The following is a 22,233-nucleotide window of genomic DNA, read 5'->3' on the forward strand; positions in this document are numbered from 1 at the left end:
TGGGTTATTTTTAAGACCTGGTTGATATTTTGCAGCTGCTTTTCTCCTTTGCCTTTGTTGGATGTCCATTTTTACCTTTAAATATTGCTGTAGGAACAACTTCATTAGTAAAAACTAGGGAAAAAAATCTCTTAAACTAGTTTATTATCATCACAAAAATCTTTCCAGATGTGGATTTATGGGAAAAGAGCGGGGTTTTAGGAATTAAAAGTCCTTTTGTTTATTGTGGTGCCTCCCTACGAAAGAAGCTGTGCTGAACCATAGCATAAAATATGTTTTATCCAGTAAAAGTTGTGTTTTTCTATTAAATACCTGCTTTGAACAGAGAGCTTTGTGCTTCTCCCAGAACATTCTGGGAGCCTCTAAAAATCAGAGTAACAACAAAATAAAAAATCAGACTAAGAATAGCAGAGTGAAAAGAGCTTGGTGGGGGAGCAGAGTCTCTTGATGTGATGCAAAATATAAAATAGTGATATAAAAAATAAAATAATCTGTTTTTTTCTCCAGGCAATCAGCAGTTGGATGCCATTCATGTGACACAGCTGGAGAGAGACACTGTCCTGGTCTGCCTGGACAGTGAGTAACAAAAAATTCTCTTGGCTAACTCACCACACCTCGTGCATAACTTGGGTTGCCACAGTTGTTGATTTGAGCTTCACCACGAGTTTGGTTTTTTTTTTTTTTCCCCTCCCTACATTATTAATTTGTGTTGTAATATTTCCAAAAAGATAGATTGGATAAGTGGGATTTCATTCTGGATTTTGTAATTCCACTTTGTCTCTTCATGTGTGCATCACTGTCAGTGTAAAACCACCCCAAGTGTACAAAGTTTTCTGTATTTATTTTGAGACAAAGATGGGTTCATTTTAGCAAATGCTATAGATGTTAAATTTGGATATTTCTTTGTGCCTGAAAGGTTAAATTTGTAGTTTGCAATTAAATCCTTTTCAGCAGTGGGCTTTAATGCTGATTTTTCTCTTTCTCTTGAGAATTTGTGAAAATAGTGAATTTACAAGGGAAATTGAAGTCGAGCAAGAAGTTGGCTTCTGAGCTGAGCTTTGATTTCTGCATCGAGTCAGTGGGTGAGTGATTTGCTGCTCTGGGGTCTCTCAGGGGTTTAAGAACTCACTGTTGAAAGCTTGACTGGGTTCTGGTCATTTCCATAGCAATGAGAACAAAACTTGGGCAGGAAAAAGTGGTTTAGTGATACATAAATCTGTGTTAGCCTTCTAAAAGTTAAGATTTTATTTCAAGTAATAGCACATCCATTTTTTAATAGTCAGGGTAATAATATTTGAATCAAATTCTCAAGCTGCTGTCTTTAGACTAGGACAGGAGGTTTTTTTAAATTGTAGTTGTCAAACAAGAATTTCTGCTGTCATAAACTCTCAGAATCACAGAATTAAATCACTCAGAGCTGGCAGCTCTGTGCTCTCTCCATGCCTGAATGGAAAACTCCCATTTTCCATCATTCATCTGTTTGGAAATAACTGTAATAATTCAGGTGATGTGTCATTTCCAGCAGCCCACATGCTTTGCTTGGCAGTGTTTGTTTTTACACTTCCTGAGGGGTTCTCCAGAGGCAAACAGGGCTGCAGGGAATGGGGTGTGATGTGTCCCTGCTTTGCAGTGTGCCTTCAGGACAGCGTGCTGGCCTTCTGGAAACATGGCATGCAGGGCAAGAGCTTCAAGTCAGATGAAGTAAGTGATCTCCAGTTTAATTTCTCCAGTTTAATTCCTCCTGTTCCTTATTTACCACTGGATTTTTTGCCTTCTCTCTCTGATGCCTTGTGCAGGCTGCCCTAGAGCAGAGGCTGGATGGAGTTCCAGAATAAAGCAGGGATTGATTCAAAGCATCTCCTCCATGCATCCACCTTGGGCAGCACAAGAGCCCAGCCAGGCCTGCACCCAAGATCAACCAAAATGGCCCCAAAATGCACGGCCGGGCACGGGCTCTGTCCCTGGGATCAGTTCTGCTCCATTTGCACCTTGCAGTTCATTGTCCCATTCCAGCTTTAGCCCCTGCACTCCCACCCTGCTTGTTTTTCTCTCTCCAGCCCACGGGGTTTGTGCTCTTGGGGCTGAGGTTTGGATCATTTGTCCTTGGTGCCCAGCTGGAGCAGGAATTGTTTTGTCTCCCTGCTCTGTGCACAGAGCTCAGCATCCCCTGACATGGAGCCCAGACCCACCCACTAAAGCAGCACAGAATGTGAAAAATACAAAAGCTAAACCTGAGGCATCATCTCTGCTTCCCAAGTGAGAATGCTCACATTCCACAATGCTTAACATCAATTTATATATTTCAGTCCTGCACTTTGCATTAAAATGCATTTGATTGTTTCCTTTCTTCCAACTCAGACCAATAAATTCCCTTGTGCTGCTGAAATGGATCTGAATATCTGCATTTTTCTGCAGGTGACCCAGGAGATATCTGATGAGACCAGGGTTTTCCGCCTGCTGGGCTCAGACAGGTAATCCCCCTGCAGAAACAGAAACCTTTTGTTTTATTTAAACCAGCTTTTCTAGTTCCCAGCTGGGCCTGGCTTCCAGCCCAGCCCAGCTCTGTCTGTGGGCACCAGGAGCCAGGGAGAGAGGAGAGATGCTCTGGGCCTGCAGGGTGCCCAGTGCACTTCTGGAAAAGCCTGCTCCTGGTTTTGGATTGTCCTGGTGAGCTGGGAATTACCCTGGCTGGTCAGGAAATAACAAACTCAGGTTTTAGTCCCAGTGATCCAAATCCACACATTTTCCATAAGATCCCTTCCAGCTGCACAGGTGGGGAGAGGTGCAGCTGTGCCCAGGTTTGCAGCCTGAGCAGAAGCTGCCCCAGGCTCCAGGTTGGACCTGTTCCCTTGTGGATTCTCAGCCAGCCAGGGGGATAAATGTAGGAACAGACAGGGATGAGTGCAGCAATCACTTCAGCCACAGAATCCCACACTGGTTTGACTTGGAAGGGACCCTAAAGCTCTTCTTGTTCCAGCCCTGGGCAGGGCCACCTTCCACCAGAGCAGGTGGCTCAGAGCCTTGAACACCTCCTGCTCTCAAAACCTTGATCTTCTGCTCCCTCATCTGGCCTTGGAACTGCCAGACCCTTTGGTTTGTATTTTCCATCCCTGTACAAATGGAGCAGGAGTTTTCCTGCCATTCCAGTGAGATGTGGATCTCCTTTTTACCTTGGATCACTCCAGAACTGCTTGAGTGCAGAGGTGAGGATCAGGGACAGAGACTTCATTTGGAAACTCTTTGAGGAAAACAAAAAGCAGAGACAAGTTTAATCCTAAAAACAGCAGGAACTGGTGCAGAGAAATCTCAGCATTTGGGAGGGAGAGGGGAGCTCAAGGGCCCAACCACAGCAGCTGATGGTCAAGTGTGCCAAGAGAGGGGGAGAATCATTGTCCAGAGTGGCCACAGGAACATGATCCAGCAGGACAAGGGCAGAGATGGGCTTCAGTGATCCCTGTGAACCCATGAGGTGATAATAAATATTTGGGAGGGAGGAGAATTGTTGAGGTTGCTTATCAGAAGATGTAGGAGGGATAAACATTTGGGCTGCAGATGATGGGATCATGGAATTACAGAATGGATTGGGTTGGAAGGGACCTTTAAAACCATCCAGTTCCAACCCTTCCAACACTGTATCTTGTCCTTGAGTGTTTTTATCAGAAGTGATGGTGGAAAAGGAGGGAACTGGTTAAAGAAGGAAACACCCAAGATATTTGGGAGAACCTCTGTGCCCAACCTGTAGAAACCCCTGAGTTTCCCCCTCAGGAGTTACACCAGGAGCTGTTCCTTGCCCCTAACCGTGGATCCATTTGTGTTTGGTTGCAGAGTGGTTGTGCTGGAGAGCAGACCCACAGAAAACCCCACAGCTCACAGCAACCTCTACATCCTGGCTGGACATGAGAACAGCTACTGAGCAGCACCCAGCCCAGGCAGCAGAGGGAACTGGGAGCCAGGAGCACCAGGAAACCGGGACTTGGCTGCTCCTTGTCTGGCACCCGAGCTGTGCTGGGCTTTGGGGTGGAACCAATCCATTTTTGCAGCTGGGAACAGCTGGTTCTGTCTCTTGCCACTGTGTGGTTGGTTATGTCGAGTTTGCTTAATAAAAGCTGAGATAAAGAGCCCTTTACTTGTTAGTTCTAGGGAAACAGAGCCTTGAAACGTGTTCTGCAGTAAAGGTGCCATAAACTGTTAAATATTTCCCTTCCCTTGGGTTTTCCTTTTATTCTGTAGATACAGATCTAGTGCTGGCTGTTGCCCTGTTTTATACTGAGTCTTATTCTTAATAAAACAAAGATTTGTGTAGGAAGTGAAAGTATCTGCAAAGCTTTTTGGTTTTAAATCTGCCATTGGGTATGGCTTTGTATAATAGACTATTTAATCCTTATTTATTAATCTGCTGCTAGGATGGGGTAATGTCTAACTTTTAGCAAAGGAAGGTTGCAGAGCAGCTTACTTTTTTTTTTTTTTTTTTTTACAACTGTATAAAGATTTGATTATTCTTTTTCCTTGTAGGGATGTAGTGCATTACTGAGGGGTGTGTTACCATGTTGGGTGATCATGTAAAAAAAATGCAGTTTTGTACAACAAAGTATTTTGTACTGATTTTTCTGTCTGCAGAATTGCCATAAAAGGGATTTTCTTACTTCCTAGACGTAGGGTGTGTGTACACAAAGTAGAATATTGATATCAGACTCGTTGCTCCTGGGTGGCTGTGTACAATATCCATGTGTGTGTGCGTGTGCATGTGTGTGAAGTTGCCTGGCAGTGTGTATTTTTTATATATATATTTATACATATATATATAAAAATGTACAAAACATATATGCTTTATTTTCATAAATTAGGGATAAGCCTTGTGAGATGAAGTGGAAACTGTAGCAGGTCATCATCCTTAATGAATGAAAGTATCATGTATCCAACTGCCCACGACGTGTGGTTTATTTATGCTGCTGCAGAGGGGACCTGGAGCCACAGCTGAGCCTGAGCAGCACTGCAGCTGCTGTGCTTTGGGGATGGCTGCAGCCCCAGCTGGGAGTATAAATAAACATGATAAGAACCATATTCTGTAGCCAAGCTTTGATCACTTTTTGGTCACCTGCATTTTTATTTTTCCTTTCTCTTTTCTCCATTGAAGAGTCACATCGGTTCCTTTTGTCTTCCTCATTAATTAAAATTCCTGAGGTACCATTAAATATAGACTGACTCCAGGAGAGCATCTGGTTTTACTACCTCACATTACCCTGCTGGCTTTGATGTGAACACTCCTCGGGCAGGTGCACAATTCCAATGCTCAGAAACATTGGAATTGAAGGGGTTTTTTAATTAAATGCCTGTTCAGCTCCTGAGATCTGCTGCCTAGGAAGGAGAGGCTGGAATTCCCAGGTCATTTGAGCTGAGCAGGAAAGGTGTGTGAGAGCTGGGAGTGCTTTGGTGCTGTGTTGGCATCCAGCTCCCTGATCCATAATTTACCAGGGAGGAATTGTCTGGGCCCACGTGATGGCTCAGGGACATCTCCTAACTCAGGACAGCTGCAAGGTGGGAAGGTCCAGAGGGGAAAACAGCCCTGCACACATTCAGCATTTTAGCCACTGTCATTCAAAACTAATTCTTGCTGACTTGACATCCAAATCGAGTCAAGCTTTTCAGTTCTGACACTATGTCAAAGCTTAATAAGTACTAAGTGTACAGATGAAATTTATAAATCACTCCACAGAGCATGAGAAATGTGCTTTAGGGGTGGCCAGCTGGAATTGGATCAGCAGTATTAAAAGCAGGACGTGTGATTTTTGTCTTCTAAAAGAGTTCTCTAGTATTGAAATTACTTCTCCACAGGTAACAGTGACTGGTGATTAACCTCAAATGGTGCCTCTCCTGGTCTTTAAAACAAAAATTAAGGTGAAGTGAAGCACCAGGTGTAGATATTGTAGAGCAAACACTTTTTTAATTTACCTTATTCACTACAGAAGGTAATTTCAGCTTCATCTTTGAAAACACTTAAAGGAGATCTCTAAAAGACTAGAGAAACCTGTAAATAAAATCTGAATATTTATGGGGAATAACTGGAGTAAATAACTTCTAGGTCATGACACTGTCATGCAGGAATAACAAGCAGAGAGTATTTTTCTTTGACACGAATTGCTGATGTTTTGCTGGATCCTAAAGAGTAAACTTAGGAAAGTCCTCATTTAATCAAACCTTTTTTAGCTGTTGAAGCATTTCTAATGGCATGTTGTGAAATGCTTATTGCTGGTTTCATAGACAGTGGCATTTTTTGGCATGATCTGCAAGATGCTGTTTCCTAGTGTAAAACCTCACTTTTATTCCGTACCACAGAGCAGATTTGTGTGTTCCAGCCAGCCTCAGTGACTCTGATCAGTATAATTTGTGTTTGACTGTTTAATTTCGTCTGGTATTGTCTGTACCTTTGTTTTTGTGGAATTTAAACCAGGCTTGAGGAAGCCTAACAGGGGGAGCTCATGAGTGATGAAGGAAAAGCTTGCTCAGCCCCTCCTTCCTCACTCAACATTTATCAACATTTTAATTATTGGATGCACGAGGTCACGTACCCAACTTGAAAGCCTTAAAACAGGCTCCCAGAGCTCTTGGAAGTACAACCAGCATAGGAAGAGCAGTCTGTGGATTAATCTCTTTGGATTTCCTGACCAAATTCCTTGCAAGTGAAAAATACAGCTGGAATTGTGCTGACATCTCTTTAAAGAAGAAAGGTACAACGCATCAGGGGAGCCACGGTGTCTCTGGATGGAAAGGACCAGACTGGGAGACTCTGAAATGTGCTTTTTTTACCTTGTTTAGTCCTTAGGTGTAACTGAGACTCAAAACTGCACTCGTTCAGTTTGTGTAACCAGGCTTTGTTCCACGGGAATTTCTGTTGCAGTTCAGTCTATGCCAAATAAACTGCTTTATTTGATCTGGGCCGTGGTGACTCTCTGGGAACAATCCCTTGCTCAGAGGCTCTGGGGAGGACTCAAAACCTCAGCCCAGGTTTTGTGGCTGCTGTGGGAAGGGCCTGGCGCCGCTGATCCCTGTCCTGCAGGCTGCAGGGAGCCAGCAGCAGCTCCTGGGGACAGCACAGGGAGAAATCACAGCAGCAGGGACACCTTATTCCCACAGGGACACATTATCCCAGCCCAGCCACCTGGGAGCACCGAGGAACCACTCAGGAGTTGTTTGGCTGGGAAAGCAGAGGCTCCTGCCTTGTACCTGGGGAGAGAGCAGGGCTGGTGGCTTCAAAGGGCTGCCCAGAGTAGGGAAACACACAGCTGAGGACCTAGAGCAGTTTACACCTTGTGTAAACACACACTTTGGCTGTTTGCTGCAGGTGCTGTGCCTGTATCCCAGATCTTCAGGGATCTGCTGACGAGGCTGAAAAAATAATGTCATGAATGTGGCTTTGGACAACACAACTGCTAGTTACTGTTACAATATTTATAAATAAATATTTATAAATAATATAAATTATATTTATAAATAAGTTATATGTATTATTTATAAGTATATTTGTAAATAAATATATTTCTATAAAATACATAAATATAAATAAATAGTCCTCCTCTGCAGGAGATGGTTAACTCTGGTGGGGTCAGTCTTGGCAGCTGGAATGTGAGGACTGCACATCCCTGATGAATATGGCTTGGGAAGAAAAATAATTAGTGGATCTTAGTTAGGAGTGGGGAAGGATTGGGGAGGGAGGAGGCATGAGATGGAGTGGGGTGGCCACACTCATATTCAGATCTAATATTGAGAGCAATTACCACCACAAAAGGCCACCTTGGTCAGGGGATGAGGAGAGGGATGAGGATCCAGGGACCCAGCCGGGTGCACCAGGACAGAGAAGAGGATGGTCAGGGCTGGAAAGCTCCCAGAAAGGGTCTGGCTGCTGGCAGGAGCCCATTCAGTGGCAGAGCTGAGCTAATGGCACCGTGCAGTGGGAAGATGTTCCAGGGGAACCTCCGGGAGCCAGAGGGAACTGCGGCTGCTGCCCGAGGCTGGCAGAGCCTGTGGGAGGATGCGCCCTCTTCCAACCCTGCAGGAAAAGGAGTCAAACCTAGCGATCCTCTGGACAGGCAGAGAGGTGCAGAAACAACGTGATCATGGCAGGGTGGTTGGAGCTGGGTGGTCCTTAAGGTCCCTTCCCGTCCAGTCCATGAGTGGTTCTGTGACTCCATGAACACGGCGCTGCGGGGCACGAAGCGGGGGGGATCGTGAGGCGCGGAGTCAGTGTACGGCCCCGGCTGCGGCCACGGGGAGCCCCGCTCTCCCTCCCTTCCCCCGGGCCCGCCCCGGCCGTGGCGGTGTCCCCGGGGCGGTTCCTGGGGCCGTGCCCGCCGGGGAGGCTCCCCCGCCCGGGGCCCGCCCCGGCTCCGGCTCCGCGCTGAGGCGGTGGCGGAGCCGCCCGGCCATGGAGCGCTACGAAAAGCTGGGCAAGGTCGGGGAGGGCTCCTACGGCGTCGTCTTCAAGTGCCGCAACAAGGACACGGGGCAGATTGTGGCCATCAAGAAATTCCTAGAGTCCGAGGAGGACCCGGTGATCCGGAAGATCGCCCTGAGGGAGATCCGCATGCTCAAGGTGGGCGGGAGCGGCGGCTCGGACCCCGCTGGGCTGTGCCCGCCATGGCGAGCCCCGGCGGGGAGCGGCCAGCCCTGAGGGATCTGCCAGGGACGGTCGTGAGGGGTCAGGGTGTGAGGACATCCGTGAAGGGACATCGTGAGGCTACAAAGTGTGAGGACAGCTAGGAGGGGACAGAGCGTCCTGAGGGGACGGGGCGTCGTGAGGGGATGGGGCGTCGTGAGGGGACGGGGTGTGAGGGCAGCCGTGAAGAGCCGGCGCATGAGGGCATCTGTGAGGTGATGGGGGAAGCAAAGAGACAGGGGTGATGGAGCACCATGAAGTGCCCAGGTCAGGCAGTTCCTTTGAAAGAAAGCCAGTGCCAAGGAATGTCCGACCCTCTTGTCCAGAGACGGCGATGCCGGGTGATCCTGGCCGGGGCGGGCAGGCAGGAGCAGATGGGAGCTGAGGCACGGCCATGAGCAGCCGGCGGGCTTGGCAGGAGCAGCATCAGCGCAGTCACGGTGTGCCCTGCACGGAGGGAGCGAGCCAGGCTCTGTCCCCATGGAGCCAGCCGTGTCCTGGCCGGTGTGGGCACAGCTCTGCCCTTGGTGTATGTCACAGACCCCTCTGCGCCCGGGAGATTGCCCAGAACAGTTGGAGCCAATATAAAACACATGGGCAAAAAGTGAGGCTAGGCTGAATGAGGAGGGGGACAGCCAGGGGACACAGCTCTCCCTGCTCTACAATTGATAAATCTGCCCCAGCTCCTCCTTCAAACGCCCTTTCTGAGCCCCTGGATGTGCAGGATCCAGCTGTGGATTGAATGCCAGGGGCATGGAAGTGACAGCAGAACTGGCACCAGTGAGCCTTGTCCTTGCTGATCCTTCCCTGACCTCTCTGTGAGTGCTCATCCTCACACAAAAATGGGTCACTCCTTCAGAAATGGGTTATTCCTTCAGCTTCTGCCTTATTTTCCCATGAAATAAAAGCACAGGAGCATCTGCAGTGAGTCACACCCCAGGTCTATCCAGCATGCAGAAATGAGCAGAGATCTGGGAGACAGGGGGAGAGGATCAGGTAAGGTTTCCTTTCACCCTCCCAGCTCCTGGGCAAGGATTCTGCAGCAAAGGCTGTGCCTGTTGCTTCATCCATCTGCAGATCTTTGGGACTCTGTCCCATCTCTTTGGAACTCATGTGTTCATTTGGTCTCCATAGTGTCCTGAGGCTTTAGGAATGTGTTGTGTGAAAAAAAAAAAAAATTTCCTTTTCTTTGTTTCAAAGTTGCTGCTGGGTGATGGCACACAGTACCCTCAGCTTTGTGTTCCAAGAAATGGGAAGTGTCCCCTTTGCACCGTTTCCATGGTGCTCATGATTTGTACACCTGCTATCCTAGGAAAACAATAATCTAGGAAAAAGCATAATTATTTTTCAGTTACATTTTGGAAGAAGCAGCCAAAGTTTTTCTCTTATCCAAAGCAAACACAGGATGTGTAGCTATATTATTTCAGTGAATAATGCTAGATTTACATTAAGGTTTAAATGATATTAAACATCTGAAAAGGAAAATAATCATGGCAGAAGTTCCTTGTAAAGCAGCTGGGAGCTGCATCATCCTTAAGGATCCAAAGCCACTGCAGCCAGGCACAGCAGGATCTGTGTTGATCACTGTTGACTTGAACAAGTGCAGACCTGCTTGACTCTTTTCAGATTTTTCTCTGCAAATAGTGACAGTTTGTTTGTTTGTTTGTTGAGGCACCTCCTTGCTTAGGCAACTCCTGTTTGTTGAGATGGAGTGAGATTGTGTTTCATCAGCAGAAAATTATGGGCCTGATAAATCATTTTTCCGCCCAGTAAACACCTTGCAGACCAAGGGATTTTTGTGGCCAGGAGCCAAGGGATGTGGAGTGGGAGTTTGGAGACTCTTGAAACCGTAGAATCCCAGGATGGTTTGGGTTGGAAGGGATTCCAAAGCTCCTCCCATCCCACCCCTGCCATGGCAGGGACACCTCCCACTGTCCCAGGCTGCTCCAAGCCCTGTCCAGCCTGGCCTTGGGCACCTCCAGGGATCCAGGGGCAGCCCCAGCTGCTCTGGGCACCTGTGCCAGCCTCTCCCCACCCTCCCAGCCAGGAATCCCTTCCCAATACCCAAGGACAAGGGGGATACTGGTGCTTCCCAGTGCCAGAGGGATGGAGCCCTGGATGGAGCCCTGGGCAGAGCTTGTTGCCCACCCATTGAGGTCAGCTCCCAAAACAAATACCCAGAGGCTGAGCTGTGCTTGTAGAAAGGGTTCAGCTCAAGGAACTGTGACCCTGCAGGACACAAACCTGTGCCCCACCCCTTTGCCCTGTGCAGTTCTGACCAGCCCACCCCCCGTGTGTTGCAGCACCTCAAACACCCGAACCTGGTGAAGCTGCTGGAGGTGTTCCGGAGGAAGCGGCGGCTGCACCTGGTGCTGGAGTACTGCGAGCACACGGTGCTGCAGGAGCTGGACAGGCACCCCCGCGGGTGAGTGAGGGCCCCGCGCTGCCCCGGTGCTGCCCCGGGCCCTTCAGAGCCGGCTCATTCATCACAGGCCAGGGCTCTTCTCGGCACCCCCGCGGGTGAGTGAGGGCCCCGCGCTGCCCCGGTGCTGCCCCGGGCCCTTCAGAGCCGGCTCATTCATCACAGGCCAGGGCTCTTCTCGGCACGTTGCAGTTCGTGGCAGCCCCGAGACACGTGAGCAGTCTCTGTTCCGGCCCGCACGTTCGAAGGATGAGTCAGGGCTCTTCATTTCTCGGTCTCAGAGTTGTTTGTTGTATCTTATCTATAAAAATTTTTCTGCTGCCCTGCCAAGGTCCATCCAGCAGGACAGTTCCAGGCACTCTGCCTGCCCCCGGGGCAGGGTTATCTCTTTATACTACAAACTACATATAACACGTTTACAGTTACTCTCCAATACCTATCACCTATGTTAGACAGTGAGTTTCCACTCTAAACCAATCTGTAAGTGCCACCATCACAGCAGAAGATGGAGGTAGTGAAGAAGAAGAAGAAAGGCTGGACACGCCCAAGTCCCTCCATCTTGTCCCCAAAACCCCTATTCTAAAACCCCCAAAATCTACTTTTTCACCTAGTGATAATTTTATTATTACACTACTTAAACTTCTGTGGCTTTCAGGTCTTCATACAAAGCTGGTAATTTGCTCCACGGGTCCTAATCAAACCCACAGGTGTTCTGGGCTGTGTGCCAGCGTCTCTGAGCCCCCTGGCAGGGGTCCCGACAGCTCTGGGCACCCAGAGGGCTGCACTGAGTTCCGACAGTTTCTCAGCAGCCCAGTGCCCGGCACTGGCTCCGTTGCTGTGGCTCGGCACAGGAGCGGCCTGGGAGCCGCGTTCCCGCACAGCCCCGCTCAGCGCGGGCACGGCAGCGCCGAGCCGAGCGTCTGGGAGAGCTCCGGCTGAGGGAGAGCAGCGAACCGGGGCTGGGGAGCGCATTGTGTCATTGGGTCCTTGTGTCCTGCTCCTTCCGAGGGCTCCGGCTGAGGGAGAGCAGCGAACCGGGCCTGGGGAGCAATTTGTGTCCTTGTGTCATTGTGTCCTGCTCCTTCCGAGGGTTCCACCTGCCGGAGGGCGAACCGGGGCTGGGGAGCGCATTGTGTCATTGTGTCCTTGTGTCATTGTGTCCTGCTCCTTCCGAGGGTTCCACCTGCCGGGGAGGGTGAACCGGGGCTGGGGAGCACATTCTGTCCTTGTGTCCTGCTCCGGCTGAGGGAGAGCAGCGAACCGGGGCTGGGGAGCAGCTGCTCCTTCCACTGCTGCCAGCACTGCGGGCACTGGGCACCCAAACACAGAATCAGGGACTTGCAGAATCCTTTAGGTTGGAAAAGCCTTCTGAGAGCAACTGTTAATGCAGCACTGCCGTGTTCGCCACTAAATCGTTGTCCCCAAGTGCCACACCTACACTTTGGAGCACTTGGAGTGAGGAGTAATTCCTAAGAGCTGAGCCTGCACCTCTCTGCAAAACTTGCAGGTTTTTGGTTTTTCTTTTTGCTCTCTGCAAAACTCCTCTTCAAACAGGTGCTTGCACCACGTGTGAGCTCCACACAGGTTTGTTCTGCCCACACCTTGTAAAGGCCACTCCCTCTGTCCCTAATTATCCCGGTGCCTTGGTGCTGGGGAAATGCTAAAGCAGGAGTCCATAAATCGTTTCCCAGGCCTGGGGCTGGGAATTTGCTGCAGCATGGGGGGTTGAGTAAACAAGAGTTTTGTTATTGACTCCCTTTCTCCGGGAGGAAGGAGCATGCTGACAGCATGTGACAAAGCTGAGAGCTCTGTGAGCTGCCATCCCACTTTGAACCTGTTCCCTGGAATCTGAAGAGGGGATGGAAAACTCCCCTGAAGGAAATAAATGCCTCCCATTTGCTGACTGCTGATCAGAACAACTCCAGTGAGAAGGAACATGTAACAGCTGGCTGCTTGCTTTGCTTTTCAGCTTTGCTAGGGCAGATGGTCAAGTCTTTTGTGGTCAGGTGAAGATGGGTGGGCATGGGCTGATTCCAGCTCATTTGACCAACTCCATCCCCTTTTTAGCTGTCACAGCAGCACTGCCATCATTCTGGGATGTTTCTGGAAGGAATCTCTACTCACAGTGTCAGCAGAGTGTCACTGACCCACTGACAGCCAAGTGTGAAAGAAAAACTCAGCCTTGCATTGTTTTGGTTTAGTTTGGGGGAGTGTTTTTATTTATTATGAACCAGAAGCTTTTCAGCACTAAACATGTGAAATAAAATTGTGTTGGAGTTGGAAAATGTCAAGATTGTCGCTCCTGCCTTTCCTGGGGTTGTGGAAGATGTTTACAGACAGCCAAGGAAGTTCAAGAACTGTTGCCCAGTAACTGAAAGAAAGGAGAGGGGGCTGGGAAATGTTTGCTGGCTGTGGGAGGGAAGGAGGGAGATCCAGACCAAAGCAGGGCTTTGTACTCTGGTCTGAGCACCCTTCCCTGGCCCATTTTTCACCTCTCCACTGGGGACAAGCAGTGCCATGGCAGCATTCCCTGTGTGTGTACCATGGCTACCCCAGCAGCTCCAGCCCTGAGAGGTGCAGAGGCACAAACTCCTGCTGGCATTTCAGGCTTGCCAGGAGCTGTAGGACAGGCTCTGGGATGGACTCACACACTTTGCTGTGTGGTCACAGGGGCAGCCCTTGCTGGCTGTGACACTGGCACCAGACACAAATCCTCTTCTCTTGCTGCCCTGGCTGCCTTTGGAAGGGTTTCCTGACTTCCCTGATGGTTTTGCTCAGAGATCCCTGTACAATGTCAGCACTCATTTCCCCTGAAATAGAGAATTCATTATTAATGGCCAAAATAAAACTGTGTTTCTTTCCAACAGGGTGCCAGAGTACCTGGTGAAGAGCATAACCTGGCAGACCCTGCAGGCTGTGAACTTCTGCCATAAACACAATGTGAGTCCCCTGAGCTGCACCAATGATTGCTGGAACGTGGCCTTGGGGCAGAGAGGGGGCTTCTCTTGGCATTTTCCTGATTCCAGAGCTTTCATGGGATGGAGGCAGGTGCTATCCCCTGTTCTGAACAGGAAACACACCTGAAATATTGGTGTACACCCACACCAGCTGCCTTCACTGTCACACAGTCCCTTGGCTTGGCTGTCAGGGAGGGATTTGCTCTAAGACCCTAGAAAATCCTCCAGGAGGAGTGGGAATGATCCTTGTGTGATTGCCTGGGCCCTGCACTGCTGCTGCCCTTCAGGAACCTGCCCTGGCAGCTCATCAGCTGGATTTCACAGCAAGTGCCTCACCTTACTGGCATGGGATTGAACCATGGCACCAGTGAAGACATTTCAAAACTTAGACACAGTAAATCCTTTTTACTCCCTCCTCTGCTCTCTGGAGCTGTGTGTGTGTCAGATATGTCAGTGGGAACATTTTAAGAAGCAGGGAAGGAGAAGGAGCCTTTTGGAGAAACTCTTTAGCCAAACTTAGCTCTAATTGTCTTTATTTTTGTTCATCTGCCAACACTTGAGATTTAAGAGTGGGGCAGGAGATGGCCCTGGCATGGGTGTTTGGTCTTTGCTGAGGGAATGACGTCCAGTTGAGCCACAGGAACTTGGCCACAGGTCTCTCCTGCTTCCAAGATTTGTTGATTTGTGTCTTTTTTCTGTTCCCCTGCTCAGTCTGGAAGATTTAGTGGAGTTTGGGAGCAGAGGGAACAATGAGATGCTGCAGCCTGAGCTGCTGTAGATCACAGGTGATGAGGTTTTGTGCAGCTGCCCTTTTTGGAGCTCCATGTGGTTCAATAAGCAGCATTTCAGTCCTCAGGAGGGGACACAGTGATTTACCACCAGCTTGGCAAGGAAAGTCCAAGGGGTTTGCTCTGAGGTGATGATGGGAGAGGGACAATGTGAGTGAGACCCCAGTGAGTTGAGCAGAACAAAAGAAATAAAGGTTTTGAGTTTGATCAGCAGAAATTCTTTGCCAAGCCCCAATTTGGTTGTTGTGAAGGACAAGGTCACCTCCAAAGGATCACAGAATTGCTGATGTTGGAAGGGGGTTCTAGAGATCTCCTCATCCAACCCTTGCAGTCAGTCTGGCTCAGCTAGAACAGGCTGTTCAGAAACTTTTCCAGTCAGGATTTCAAAGCTCCAAGGCTGGAGCCTCCACAGACTCTCTGGACAATCTGTTTGGGTGTGTGGCCATGCCCTCAGTAAAAAAGATAAAATAAATTGGTCAGGTTTAAATGGAATTTCCTTTGTGTTCAGTCTGTGCCCATGGTCTGTGTCCTTTCAGTGCCCCACCAAGAGCAGCCTGGCTCTGTCCCCTTTCCTCCTCCCCATCAGGGATTTCATGCCCATTGAGGAGTTTCACCTGGAGCCTTTTCTTGATGGTCCCAGCTCCCTCATGCTCTCTTTGGATGTGACACCCCAGTCCCATAAATTTCAGTGGCCGTTCACTGGAGTCACATCCTCCCTCTCTGGAGGGTCCCCAGCTCTGGATGTGTCACCTGTGCTGAGCAGAGCTCGTGCTGAGCTTTGTCAGCAAAACCATTGGGCAGGAGCTTCCCAGGGGATGCTGAAGCTGGGAGCCTGCACAGAGCCTGGGCTATGGCCAGGTCCTTGTCCTGCTGCTCAGAAACCCTTCAGCAGGAAGAGCTGCCTGCCACAGTGTGCTGCAAAGGGGTCTGGCTGAATTTATCTGAGGGCCAGGTTAAATGCTTCCAACCTTGCTTCTTTTCCTTCTTCCAGTGCATCCACAGGGATGTGAAGCCAGAGAACATCCTGATCACGAAGCACTCTGTCATCAAACTCTGTGACTTTGGATTTGCTCGCATACTGAGTGAGTGCTGAATTTATTGGCACTCTTCATGTCCTGGGAGTGTGGGATGAGCCATCGCAGCCCTCACCTGGCTGTGTCTGACACACTGCACATCCTCTTGTGTGGTAGCTGTGTGTTTGCCCAGGGAACTCTGCTGAGGGCCGGGTAGAGGTTCCTGAACCAGCCGCGAACAAGCGGAGCTCCCTGCCGGGCCGCTGGGGGTGCTGGCACGGGGGAGGCAGGGAAGCGGCCCTGGCGTCTCGGAGCTGCCCAGCCGTTGTTTGTGCAGGGCTGCGGACACAGCTGGAGCTCCCTGGCAGGAAAAGCCCCTCGGGCTGCCTCTGCAAACAATGGCTTCACATTTTCCGTTGTAAATAAACCCCCTAATCTGGGGTTTTTTTAGCTCCTCTTCAGATAAATCACATGGGTTCTGAGAACTGCCCACTGGCTGTGCAGGGCCCGGCTGTGGAGCCGTGCAGATTTTCATTTGGAGGAAAACACGCTCTTGATTTTTACCAGCTCCCGAGCGTTTCCAAAGTTGGGTTCCGCTGGTGGCCAGTGACTCACGCTGCTCCTGCAGCTCTGGCCTGCCAGGAGATGCCCCAAAATGTCACAAGTGACGATGGCTCCTGTGCGCGGCTCTGACCCCACGTTCCTGTGTTCGTGTCTCTCTGCCCTGCCCCGAGCCAGCAGGTCCCAGCGATTACTACACGGACTACGTGGCCACCAGGTGGTACCGCAGCCCGGAGCTGCTGGTGGGGGACACCCAGTACGGCCCGCCCGTGGACGTGTGGGCCATCGGCTGCGTGTTCGCCGAGCTGCTCTCGGGGATGCCCCTGTGGCCCGGCAAGTCGGACGTGGATCAGCTGTACCTGATCCGCAGAACGCTGGGTGAGCGTCCCCGGCACACACAGCCCCGCTGGGGCCTGCCCCGGAGGGATGCATGGTGCCCTCTGCGGCGGGAACGGCGAGCGGCCAGGTGCGGTGGTGTTCGCAGGGCTCTCGGGACGAGGGAAGAGATGAGAGTCTTGACTCCATGTTTCAGAAGGGCGATTTATTATTTTATATAAAATAATAATAACAATAATAACAATAGCATTAAATATAAAATAAATATATTAGTATAAATACATATCTAAATATATTAATATAATAATGTAATATTTTGTATTTCTTATTTTATATATTATATTAAAATGATATATTAAAACTATACTAAAAGAACAAAAGAAAGGATTTCATCAGAAGGCTTGAAAGGAAAGAAAGGAATGGAATGATGATAAAATCTTGTGACTGACCAGAGAGTCCAAGGCAGCTGGGCTGTGATTGGCCATTAATTAAAAGCAACCACATGAGACCAATCCCAGATGCCCCTGTTGCATTCCACAGCAGCAGATAATTCTTGTTTGCATTTTGTTCCTGAGGCCTCTCAGCTTCTCAGGAGAACAGATCCTAAGGAAAGGATTTTCCATAAAATGTGTCTGTGGCAGCCAGGGGGAATTCAGCCAGCAGATCTCTCTCTATAAGGTGCAGTTTCATTTGAGGGGTTCCTGTCCTTTAAAAGGAGCTGAGATGGTGTTGCTGGCATTGTGTGCAGGTGCTGACAGGCCCACAGTGAACCAGGCTGAGAGCTGGGATCACTGCCTGCAGACTGCCTGGAACCATCCCTGCTCTGTCCTTGCCCTCTGGGCAGCTGGGGCTGGTGCAGATGAGGAAAGATGGGGGATGTGTTTGGTGACCACTGGATGCCCCTGCTGGTCCCTGCTGGGGTGGGGGAGCAACTTCAGCTGTCTGCACACAGACAAAAACATGAGGTGTCTGTAGCAGAAAGGACCAGGAATGTTTGGCATAAAGGTTTCCAAGATCCAGGTGTTTGTTTCAGGGTTTGCTACCAAACCAAGTGGTCCATGAACAGCTGGATTGAATTCATCCCAGCCTGGGGGGTCTCCAGTGTTGTCAGGGCCTGTTGGTGGCTGTGTGCCTGGGAAGGGGACTGTGAACACCACAGCCTGTCTGTTCCACCTGTTTCTTGTAGTTCATCAATGAATTTAGGAGCCTCTTTGTTAAATAAAAGAGCCCTTATCCCCCATAACACTTAAACTAATCCAGGCCCATTGATTCTTTTCAGTTTTGGTGTGTAACATCTGATTTCTTGGGTGACAATGAACAACCCCCCACTTTTCACTGCAATTTGTTGGAATGAACAGAGAGTTGTAATTTTAACTGAGCAGTTTATAAAACTACAAAGGTGACCAATGGCTTTAAACAGATAAGCTCCTTACCTAGAAAAATAGTTCATCACCAATTCCTTCATCCTCCAGAGTTCATTAATGCCAGTGTTAGGCAGATACAATTAATTTTTGATGGCAGGGTTTTAGCCAGAGGAGATTCCCATTGATTGTTGGATGCAGGTGCTGGAGTGAGGCAGAGCAAAGCTCCTTGACTGAAGCTGTGCCATTATGGGGCACTGTACTGGCTCCTTTGCTATGGATTTGAACATTTTCCTCACTCTGGGGTGCTCTGAGCTTCAGAAATGCTGCCTTGGGGAAAAGCTGCAGCAGGCTCAGGTGGGGCTGTGTTCCAGCTCTGTCCTGTACCCCACCCTCACGAGTTCCAAAGAGAATTTCTTCCAAGAGGAGTTAAATTCTCCTGCAGCTGGAACAGTTGTGGCCCTGCCTTTCCTTCAGCACAGTCACAGGGGTGTGGGATCACTGGTGGCCCAAATGGACATTGATTGTCACAAAGGACATTGCCTTGGCTCACTTGGTGATGCTCCACCTCTTGAGATGCTGTCTTGGATGGCATCAGCCTTGTTAGAGGATACAGCCACATTCAGTGCAGGCACTGTAAAATTAAGCAAATTACTCCAATTTATTTATTTATTTTTCTTTTTTAAATTTTTGGTTGAAGGGGATCTCATTCCCAGGCACCAGCAAGTGTTCAGCACCAACCAGTTCTTCAGTGGGGTAAGAATTCCAGACCCAGAGATCATGGTAAGAGCTGCCTGCAGCTGCACTTCCCTCCCTTCCCACCCTGCCCTGTCCTTTGCTGTGCAGTATTTTTTCCTTATCCAAAAACTTTGTCCTCTACTTTGCCAGTGTGCACCAGAATATTATTTGGAGGTGGCTGAACCTCTCATGACATTTTAGCTTACAATTTGTGTTAAAGCAGTCAAAAAATGTTTAATCTCTGCTGCTTTGCCCCATTTCTGGTGGCACATCCTCAGAGCTGCTGGGCCTCTGAACCCATGGAATGATGGAGTTATTTTGTGAGGAACAGGTTATGTTCCTATGGAAAGCTGGCTCTTGGTGCCTGATGAATGAAAAGTTTGCTAATATGAGTCCATTCACTGGTTGTTTTTTTCCCTGCAGGAACCATTGGAAGTGAAATTCCCCAATATTTCATACTCTGCACTGGCTCTCATGAAGGTGAGGAAACTCCAGCTTGTGGAGGAGCCCAGCCCAGGGATAAACAAATCATCTGGTGTGAGAGTCTGGGACTGAGTTTGAGATTCCCTGAGAAATGGACCTGGTTTGCTGCCCCATGTGATTGCAGCAGTTCCTTGAGCCACAATTCCTCCTACAGCTGTGGATTGTCCATCCCTGGAAGTGCCCAAGGCCAGGCTGGGCAGGGCTCAGAGCAGCCTGGGATAGGGAAGGTGTCTCTGCCCAGGGCAGGGGGTTGGAACAAGATGATCTTTAAGGTCCCTTCCAACCCAACCATTCCATGACTAATTTTTATAATTGTTGGATAATTAGCTGCTCCTCAAGCTTCGTGCTGACACTGAACAGCCACTCTTAGAATCCATTAAAAAGCTGCTAACACAGGTACCTGTGGGAATGCTCCTGGGCTGTGGGGAGCACAGGGATTGTGCAGGGCTGGGTAAGGAGTGCTTGGTGTGATCCTCCATCTTTTCAAGGGCTGCCTTCGGATGGACCCTGCAGAGAGGCAGAGCTGTGAGCAGCTGCTGCAGCACCCCTATTTTGACAGCTTCAGGGAGGCAGCAGAGCTGGCCAGAGAACACCAGAGGGGCGCTGGGAACCCGGCCAGGCTGGCCCGGAAGCACGTGCCAGGGGTAAGGCTGCCATGGTGTTCAGTATTCCCCCTGAGGAGGGGCTGCTCTCTTGTTGGCTCCCAGGGTGGGCCCTGCTGGCACTGAGGGTGTTGGGCTGCTCCTGGTTCTGTCCTGAGCACAAAACAGCCCCTGGCTAAAGAGTAACTCTGTACAAAGTGGATTTTGCACTGCGGCTCCATGGGGCACTGGGGATAAACAGCTCAGCCCCGGCAGGGTAAGGCTCATCCAGGAATGTGCATTCCTGACAGAGAGCAGCAGGAGGGCTGCACAAACTGCACACTCTCACTGGTTTAATTTTGAGTACTCAGGTGCTTTTTAATCCTGAATTATGGAGATGGAATAAACACCACTTCTGTTTGTAACACTTCCACCCCTTACCCCATGCACTGGGTGTTTCTGCAGCTGGAGCTGCCAAGCAAATGCCTCCCTGCTGCTCTGGCTTTTCCAGACTCCATCCCAAGTCCCAGATGCAGCCTCACAATGCACCTCATTGCACAGTTCTTCATTCCTGGGAGCCACATTCCCCATGGCAGCTCTAAGGCTGAGCTGGGAACAGGAGGGAGGTTGGAGGTGAGGGATGGAGAATTGCTACAGGGTGTCAGTTCTGGGTCACACGGATTGGCCTCTTCCATTTCTATCACCTGGGATATTTTCCTTGTTTAATGGAATTCTTTAATTAGAGTCCAGTCATAAAACCCCAGGATCTTAGCTTGAAAAATATAGGATTACAGTAGGAATAGTTTTATAGCTCATATTCTGTATGAAGATTGATTCCATGTGTGCTTTATTCCCATTCCAAACAAATACACGTGGTGTAACTTTTCCTTTAGTTACAGCACCTGCCTCAGCTGACCTGCAGCAAGGTTCTCCCAGCTCTGGACAGCAAGAAGAACTGCTGCAAGACAAGGAAATCAAAGTACCACTTCCCAAACATCTGACCAGGTGGCAGATTAAAACTCAGTTGTTTGAAGTCATCCAGGATTTATAAATGGAGGATACACAGTGGAAAACTAAATTACTAAAAGTTCTGGCACGTACAGAGTGATCTGTCCTCTCCTCTGGGTCACTGATGGAGAGGAAGTGATGCAGAAACAACTCCAAGCTCATCTTAAGTGTTCTGTGTACAAAGGCAAATGCATTCTGCTTTCATTCCTGATTGCCTCCTGGTGCAGGATTATCCCAACCCAGTGCTTACAGGATGAAATTTAAAACTCTGTCCCTGCACTTCAGACTTGGCAGGAGAGCTCCACCTTGCCAAATACACCAGTCCCTGCTGCTTTAGGCTGGGCCCAGGTCCCTCCCTGCTGCTTTAGGCTGGGCCCAGGTCCCTGCTGCTTTAGGCTGGGCCCAGGTCCCTCCTGCTTTAGGCTGGGCCCAGGTCCCTCCTGCTTTAGGCTGGGCCCAGTCCCTGCTCTGTGGGGAGCTGTGCCTGTGCTGCTGAAGGGCTGAAGCTGTGTTGGTGCAGCCCAGGCTGGGAGGGGCTGCCTGCCTGCTCCAGGGAGCTCCAGAGGCACCAGGAGAACAGAGCAACATCCCTGCTGTGTCTTTAGTCTTTCCAGAGCTTCTACTGCAAGTTTCATCCTCAAATTCCGCTTCTGACAAGAGTGAGGGCACTTGCTTGTAGTTACAGAAATGATTTTATCAAAACTAATCATGAATGTAATTTATAACAATGGCCAGACACAGGCAGGAATTCTACCTAAGTGTTTGTATTAGAACGACTGGGGTTTGTGGAATCTCAGAATTTAATATTGTGATGATTTTGAATAAAAGAAATTTAGCTTTTTCCAATTAACTGGAGGTATTTTGCTATATAAAACTTTACTACTGGGCAAGAACATCCTCTTTTTACTGACACTTAGAGCAAAAATGTTTTGCCAGTACATTTTGTGTTCCACAGCAGTAAAAGCCCTTTCAGTGGGACAGATGCCATGTCCTGTGTGTGCCTGATGGCCTTCTGTTTGCTTCCACATGGAAAACACCTCTGAGCCAGCACTGTGCACCTGACTGCTTGGAGCCACTGCCTTCTGCCCTTCTCTAGCCCAGACCCAGGGATTTGAGTGAAAATGCTCTCCCTGAGGATGAGCCATTCCTGCTGTGCTGGCACCTGAGGCTCCACCTCCAATCCTGGGGCACTTCTGAGTCTCTCACAAGAAAGGATTGAGGGGCTGGAGCGTGTCCAGGGAAGGGCTGGAGAATCCCTGAGGGAGCTGGGCAGGGGCTGCAGAATCCCTGAGGGAGCCGGGCAGGGGCTGCAGAATCCCTGAGGGAGCTGGGCAG

The 22,233-nt window shown here is 49.5% G+C and overlaps 2 protein-coding genes across 10 annotated transcripts in view; both read left to right on the forward strand.

Annotated features, from left to right (window-relative positions):
• Positions 1–6,928, forward strand: part of MAP4K5 (mitogen-activated protein kinase kinase kinase kinase 5) — a 65,761-nt gene extending 58,833 nt beyond the window's left edge. The window contains exons 29-33 of the mRNA XM_077180888.1: positions 508–576; positions 990–1,082; positions 1,631–1,701; positions 2,416–2,471; positions 3,826–6,928. Coding sequence (XP_077037003.1) covers positions 508–576; positions 990–1,082; positions 1,631–1,701; positions 2,416–2,471; positions 3,826–3,913 — 377 coding nt within the window. The 3' untranslated portion in view covers positions 3,914–6,928. The remainder of the gene's footprint in view (positions 1–507; positions 577–989; positions 1,083–1,630; positions 1,702–2,415; positions 2,472–3,825) is intronic.
• A 1,337-nt stretch (positions 6,929–8,265) lies between these two features.
• On the forward strand, positions 8,266–21,748 carry CDKL1 (cyclin dependent kinase like 1). Of its 9 annotated transcripts, none has more exons than XR_013182915.1 (10): positions 8,271–8,587; positions 10,954–11,075; positions 13,940–14,012; positions 15,809–15,899; positions 16,569–16,769; positions 18,789–18,871; positions 19,250–19,306; positions 19,798–19,953; positions 20,784–21,246; positions 21,278–21,748. XR_013182915.1 is itself a non-coding variant. In XM_077180886.1 (9 exons), exons 1-9 carry the CDS (start codon positions 8,420–8,422, stop codon positions 20,939–20,941), a joined length of 1,038 nt encoding a protein of 345 aa, XP_077037001.1. In that variant the 5' UTR covers positions 8,266–8,419; the 3' UTR covers positions 20,942–21,748. The 9 variants fall into 9 exon arrangements, 6 of the variants coding, with proteins under 6 accessions (XP_077037001.1, XP_077037002.1, XP_077037000.1 ...); XR_013182917.1 differs by having other exon boundaries at positions 21,332–21,748; XR_013182916.1 differs by having other exon boundaries at positions 20,784–21,219.
• Positions 21,749–22,233: the final 485 nt, after the last annotated feature.

The sequence above is a fragment of the Agelaius phoeniceus genome, chromosome 6, assembly GCF_051311805.1.
Source record: "Agelaius phoeniceus isolate bAgePho1 chromosome 6, bAgePho1.hap1, whole genome shotgun sequence".
Taxonomy (NCBI): Eukaryota; Metazoa; Chordata; class Aves; order Passeriformes; family Icteridae; genus Agelaius; species Agelaius phoeniceus.